Genomic DNA, 7,478 nt, shown 5'->3' with positions numbered 1-7,478 from the left:
TGACGTTTTTGCTCTGAGGAGTGTCAGACGAAAAAGCTTTTAGTATGTCGTAAAATGTTTGCTTTTTTCAAAGCCATTTACAATTAAGATTATAGTAATTTGCATTAGAGGTTCTAGGTCCCGTCAACATGTTTTCCCTATTGGTGAAATGGTTGACCTTGACACAGCTTGACACTAGAAACAATTTGTTTGGCATCGCTAATTAAAAACATTATGTTTTAGTACTTTCTTTGTTAATTTCATTTTATAAACCGGTAGCCTGTCGGTATATAAACAGAGCTGAAATTTATTGTAATTGATTACACTCAAGATTATATGGATCTATAGATTGTAGATAAGAAGCAGAAGGTTGATTTTGAACCTATCACAGGGAGATTCGGGAATATCAACATCTTCCCCCTCCCAGCCCCCTGACCCCCTGACCCCCTGACCAGAGGACTGACCCTTTGACCCCATTTCAGTATCATTGAACAAAAACTCACTAATTGAATTCAATAAAATCAATTGATATAGAGAATACTGCTATTACTAAATCTAAAACTTTAAAGAAAGTCAAAAATTGTTACTTACATCGGATGATATATCGGCCACGCTTGACGAGGTCCCTTCATTGATATCATGTGCTTGTTTACAAAGAAACCCCATCATTTATTTTCTATATGCATTTTCTTGACAAAAGTGAGACACAAAACATCCAGAGGTGATGTATAATTTCTAAAAGGGGTAAAATGACCTATTTTCAATTCGTTTTTTCCACACGTGGCCTATGAACTTTCCCCAAGCCTCAATTACCACTAGCCTCGTCATGCTGAACTGTGACCTCGTTCCACTATTTCTCGGAAAAAAGTAAAAGGGCAGAATTGTTTTTCTAGTTGAACAAATTTTGCCAATTTTGTACAATTTTTATACAATTCACAGCATTATTATGGTTAACATATGCAAGAGATGACTTTGCAGTAAGCACTCCAAATTATGTTTGGTCATGTTTCCGTTTCCATGACCATGCAATCGACAATTTGTTTCCAAGAAGTAGGCAACTTTTCACAGAAAGATCATAATGCAACACGTGCAATTACTAGTTCCGTGTTTGGTGGCCGTATTTTCTATATCATTAATGGTTATAACGTATATTTACAAAATGAGCATTGCTGGTAAGTCAGTTTTTGGGCGAACCTGATTCAATATTTTTTTCTCTACGTTGTCTCCTTACTAGGAAATAGGAAACAGGTCTTAAATTCTTTGATTAAATCAAGAATATATTGCTTTGTACCTCTAAACATCGAGCACTGTTATGTCAGAGTGGATTATGTATGTATAATTTATTTAACAGGCTTTGCAAAAATATATTTATATTCGATTTAATAAGCCAGCCAGCAATACTGTCTAAATACTAGATAATATACATTTCTATTTCTAATTAGATACTAGATCATAGACATTTCTTTCTAAAAATCTACATGTCGAGTCATTAATAGATTTAAAAAAATAATTAGGCTTTTTTTCACTTCAAGAGGCATATTATGAATAATTAAAGTTTTCAATTTAGATCATATTGGAAATCAAGATGTTGCAGACCATATTTCAATTGGCATTTTGTCTGCAAGAGAGAATTTTGAGCAAAGGAATTCGATACGTAAAACCTGGGTTAGGTTTTTACAACAAAATAATGACAATCTGAAAAAAAGGTTTGCAGAAATTTCTTTTGGTATATTTGTTGCAATATCTGATTCTTGTGAATTTGTTAATTGACTATTGTTGCACAACTGAAATTCATTTGACATTCTTTGAAGAGAATGAATTTATTGCAGATACCAAATCAGCCACAAGTTTATTGTTGGGTCAAGAAGTTGTGAAATCCCATCTGAAGATAGAATTTCTGAGTTCTCTTGTAAATGGGATGCATATATTGGATCATATCAAGGTAGTTTCTCGTGAATGGGAGTTTCATTTATACAATGTTTTCACCTTGATTAACAAACAAACTTATGTAATCATGTTAAACATGTTTTCCCCTCTCAACTTTTGTCTTGGTAAAACTCTAACTAGCTTAGCTAATAGCTATTTCAAACACATAGTTATTGAACAAGGGAAATGAAAATCAACCATCATAGAAGCATTTTTTATTTATCCACCTTGAACTCAAAACCCTAAAGCAGTTATGTCATTTTAATGTCACTTCATAAAGCCCCATTTGCGTCAATCATAAAAACTCTATTCCATTTCAGATCAGGATATATTTGCCTATAAAATAGACAAAGATTCAAAATTTGTTTCAGACAATCTACCAATTGGGTTGGACTTTGAGGTAATAACTACAATTTCTGTAATGTAAAATTTCATGCATGCAGATGAAGTTTTTATAACAATGGTCACTTGTTTGCCAGCAATAATATAACCTGTTCCTGATAATGCAAAATCAAGTTATTACAGCTTATTTACAGAGAATACAATTTTTGATATCTAATAACCCCTCAATTTTATATTTATATTTAATTTTAGGTTCTTCATCCAATCATTGTTAGCAAACTTGGGTTCACTGCTTCATCCAGCAATAAGGGATTCTCTATAAAGGTTGCATTATTCGATAGAACCACAAAGGTTTAGTATTTTTTCATAATTTTTATATGTTTAGTGAGACTCAATATATACCTGTTATATAGAGTAGTTTGTAAGGTAAATAAACCCTGTTTTTATTTTTCAGTTTCTGAAATTCAAAGCTATTCTGCATTGTTCTGTGTAACATGCCCAGTTCCTTTATTATAAAATACATTGTAACCACTATATGTTGCTTTTTTTTGGTAATCTACAATATGATCTATTTACAAAATATGTACTCAAATACTCTAAAATATTTTGCCCCCCGCCTCTTATGTGTAATTTTTTAATAGCAGTGAACTAATATTCATCTGTTGATTTACAGGCAGAAGTTGTTTTTGCAAACTTCAACAAGTCAGATTCAGTAATAAATGGTTTCTGGATTAAGGATGTGGATAACTACCTTCTTCCAAAAGTGATCATTTTTTTCAAATCTTGATTCTCTCTATTCTTTATCTACTCTTTCAAAATTTAACATTGTTCATTTAGGCTCTTTATTTTGTGAAGATACCTTTCAAGAAAAAAGAATGAGAAGTAAGAAATATGAAACAATTTTGCAACAATTTTACCAGCACTGCTTTACAGAACTTTGTAAAAAAATTAAATAATTGGCTCAAATAAAGAGTCTTTTAAGTAAACCTAGCAAGTTAAACATCTCTTTACCATTTTCCAAATGTAATTTTGACTTATACTATATTAATGAGAAATTTTATCATAGGAATTCAGAGGATCTTTAGTGGTTGATTCGTTTGGTCAAGATTTTCATTATGCTCAAGCTGATGGCCCTTGTAACATCAATGATGGTGGTGGCTTATTGAAGTTTTTTAAGGTATTCAAAGTACTAGAATTATTTTAGTTTTCTAAAGGATCTAAAGGAAACAATTATCAGAAGGTATATTATCTCAAATAACCTGTGTCAAAAACCTATCTTGAAAAAAAAACATTTCCATTGATTGTTTGTTTCCCAAGTATTAATGAACTAGTTACATTGGTTGTATTAACAGTACCATGCACTAATAGTCTACAGTATTCCATTGAAAAATTGGCCTAAATATCAAGAAAAAAAATTACATGCAACTAGTAAAATAGAAACAAGAAGTTGTATTTGGTTACAAAATCATAAAATTGTTACAAAAAGTTATTTTGGAACATGTATTTAGTTTGAACATGTTCATTAAGCACAACCAAAACCAATAATCAGATTAATTTTTCTTGGGAATTGTTAACAAAGATTATATTTTTTCTTCAATCCTGGGGCATGACAATTCTCTATTTCGATTGCAGTTATATTAACTGATAACTGATACATCCTCTGTGATTTAATATGCTTTCTCATCCAAACTCTCTCAGCTAACCAGACATGGACCAATATCTGGGTATTTTCCAGATAAAGTAGTTGAGCAGAAAACATATTGCAGTTTGGTTGCAGGAACATTTGTCTTTAAACCAAAAGGTACCAATCGTTTCATAATTTGGCCTCCTGATATATAAAACCTTCTAACAATTTGTTAATGGCACTTTGCAATGAGGCATGAAAGTACCAGTGCAATGGCACTTTGCAGTATTTTCACTTAAAACTAGACAGCTGTAAGACTAGTAGCCAGTCTTGTTTACTTGTAGTTTATTAATAATAATATATTGCATTTTCACTGGTCAGATACAGAGTACTTACTTTGTGTAGCAATTTAAGTTGATGGCTTCATTCTTTCCAGTTATTCAATTTTCAATGCTGTTTGAAAATTCTTGGTGCAACATTAAGTTCACTTTTTACATTTCATAATAAACTAGCTGATGATGACTTGAGGCCAAGAAATATCTCAACAAAAGCAGCTGAAAGGAAAAACAGGCTTAGACTGTGGGAGGAAAAGCTACAAAGAGACCAACAGCTTTTAGCTGAAGAGACAAAGAAACACAATGACATCCTAATTGTTGATGTTAAAGATTATTATAGAAATTTACCAAAAAAGCTTTTGATGTTCTATAAATGGTAAGTGAGAGAAGTTTTATTCAATTTATTTTGCTCTAATGTGTAGAACAGGATGAATGAGATTTACTTTTCAAAGTTTCATGCTTAGTGCATCACAAGGCAACAAGTTCTGTCTATGTGGCATCCAGCCCGGTTAAAAGTAACTTTAATTTTTTGGCATTTTATGCCACTTCTGTCATCTATAAAATCATCTACCCATATATGAACTAGTGTAGCTATAGGAAAATGACAATGAAATCCAAACATCAAGAAAAAATAAATCTAATATCAGTTTTATCATAATGCAGCAAGGATGAGACAGTTCGATGAACTGCTAGAAGAACACTCTTACAAATTTATATTTATTTTTACGAAATTAAAATCATTTTAGTCTCTTAAAAAATTTACCAGCTTCAAGGTCAAATACTAGCTTCTAACATCCATTAGTCTGTCTTTTCAATAAGGATTTTCCTGTCTTTATTTACAGGGCATCATCTCAAAATGGACTTCAGTTTACAATAAAAACCGATGATGACTGTTACCTGAATATTCCTAAAATTCTCCAGGTACAATACCCTTTTAATTCAAGAACCAATTTGGTGTAAATGTTCAAAAATTATAAGATTATGTACATTCATATTATATTGGATCTCAATTAAATGTGGTCCAGGTTCTCTGCTACCTAGGATTCAGGGGTGGAGAATTCCGGTAAAAAGGTGGTCTCAGTGGGCCTATGGTCTCCCAAAATGAACTCTGGCCACAGGGGTAGACATTTTTAGTAAAAATTTGGTCACCAGGCGGTTACTATGTGTAACGATAAAGCAGTCTTTCGCAGAAAAAAACTGGTCAACCCAGGTGCCGGGTCAGACCAAATTGTCCACTTCTGGGATTATAATCACTGCTGAGAGTTAAAATATATTTAAAGAAAAGCTCAACTATCCTTAGTTACAATTTCCTCAGCACTAATTTTGTATTGGGAACCAACAAAACATTTGATTCCATAAATTATTACTTATCTTGACCATCTGTGTTTAGATTATATAAAAATTTATTGTATTTTCAAGCCATGAGAATCCACTTCTTTCAGATATCAACAAAGACCCTTCCCTACTATCCTGTTTAAAAAAACATATTGTGATATGGCAAAATTGTGCCTTTAATAATATTTATTGTTTGACAGGAAATTTCCTCAATGAATCTAAGTAGCAGAGATAGCTTGTGGTATGGAAGGTAATACAAAATACTTGATCATATAATGTTTACAGCTCACAGAGGGAAACATAAATTTGGGTTTGAAGGAAAAACTGTATCAAATTTTTATACTATCATTTTATACTCAAACTTGATCTAGATTATCATCACCTTGATTTCCATCTGTAAACTTGAAATAATTTCTGCCACTACTGTTCTTTGTGCATTTTCCCAAATACTTTCTATATGTTCTTTATATAACTTGGTCTCAAGCACCACTGAGTGAATAATTATCAAAATTTTCCTTTTGTTCAGCTTTAGGTTTGATTGGCCAGTGGATTTATTTGGAAAGTGGGCCGAGAATGAGTATCCATCTTCTATGTACCCAGCCTTTGCATGTGGCTCTGGTAATCTTGTATCAAAATATGTTGTTGACTGGATTGCTTTGAATTCCAACTTTTTACATAGCTATCAGGTAAATTCCGTTTGAACTCTGGAGCAACATGTTTTGTCATTAAATGCAATGTTCTTCCATAAAAAAATAATGTTAAAAATTGTGAATAAACTACATCCTTGTTTGCATATTTTCAGGCTTTTAACAGCAAGAGTAAGCAAGAGCAAATCATTTATCTCTCATTCACATTATCTCTCAGTATTTTTCCCAAATCTTGTTCTCCTATCACTAAAGTAATTATTTATATAATAGAGAAATATGAAATATTATATATAAACACATTGATGTATTTGATCTTAAAGGGTGAAGATGTCTCTATGGCAATATGGCTATCAGCTATTCTCCCAAAGATAGTAAATGTAAGTTGGATGTTTAAATTCTTTGAACATTTTTCATTTTTCAAATTAAACATTATGAAGCATACTACATATAACGTTCTTTTAAAGAAGCATCATGATTATTTAAGATAAGTTTATTCTCATGGATCAGAAACAAGTGTATATTTCTGTTACATCTTCTTTTTGTAGGATAACCGCTGGTCTTGTTTCAAGATTTGTGACAAGAATATGCTTAGCTTGCCAAACAATAGCCCAAAAGAAATTTCATCTCTTTATGAAAATCATTTGAACTGTAGCAATCCTTGTGGATGTACTTCCTAGCAATTAATATATTTTTTGTAACTTACTAAGTTATAAAAAGTCATAAATTTTATGGTCCCCTTCGTGCAAATAACACAATGTGTTTCTGATTGACAATTTGTAGAAAACACTTTGTGGTACTGTGTTCAATAAGTTCACTTGCACTTTTTATGATACATAGGGATGGTGGCAGATTGGCTGGTTGCAACCAACAAAATTATCTAATGAATAATGTCAGGCACCGCACAACCATTTGGCTAGCAAGGGCTATAGCCCCCCCAGCCTTTCTGCAATAATAGGTTTTAATTTTTTTTTAGAAAATTTACTCTCACAAAAATTTGGAAAATCTAATTTAAAGGATTTCAAGGAGTAGCGTACTTCTAGACTGGGAACCCTTTTCGTTGATTTTCAGGGTGTTTTATCTTGTTTAATGATATGATGGGTTTTCTTTCTTGGTTAGCTTGATGTCTTATTATCATAAAGCTAATTTTGTCTTATTTTATAGTTATTAAAATCTTCTCTGAATCAGACTGTTTATGAAAAAATCAGTGGAAATAGGAACCTTTTTTGAAGGGCGTTTTCCAGCGGTCTAAAGTGCGTGTCTGAAATTTTTTGAGGTCACCGCCTCAAATTT

The 7,478-nt window shown here is 32.0% G+C and overlaps 1 protein-coding gene across 1 annotated transcript; it reads left to right on the top strand.

Moving 5' to 3' along the window:
* Window positions 1–816: 816 nt before the first annotated feature.
* Window positions 817–7,399, top strand: LOC135690537 (UDP-GalNAc:beta-1,3-N-acetylgalactosaminyltransferase 2). Its single transcript, XM_065208123.2, has 14 exons — window positions 817–1,151; window positions 1,547–1,685; window positions 1,809–1,921; window positions 2,226–2,305; window positions 2,500–2,598; window positions 2,921–3,010; window positions 3,314–3,424; window positions 3,946–4,048; window positions 4,384–4,582; window positions 5,049–5,127; window positions 5,742–5,791; window positions 6,068–6,227; window positions 6,509–6,565; window positions 6,734–7,399. The coding sequence occupies exons 1-14, from the start codon at window positions 1,058–1,060 to the stop codon at window positions 6,863–6,865; spliced, it is 1,506 nt and encodes a 501-aa protein (XP_065064195.2). The 5' UTR covers window positions 817–1,057; the 3' UTR covers window positions 6,866–7,399.
* Window positions 7,400–7,478: the final 79 nt, after the last annotated feature.

The sequence above is a fragment of the Rhopilema esculentum genome, chromosome 4 (genome assembly GCF_057945365.1).
Source record: "Rhopilema esculentum isolate cy_ngs chromosome 4, ASM5794536v1, whole genome shotgun sequence".
NCBI classification, from domain to species: domain Eukaryota; kingdom Metazoa; phylum Cnidaria; class Scyphozoa; order Rhizostomeae; family Rhizostomatidae; genus Rhopilema; species Rhopilema esculentum.
The sequence above is the reverse complement of the archived record's forward strand: the minus strand, read 5'-3'. Positions and strand labels throughout refer to the sequence as shown.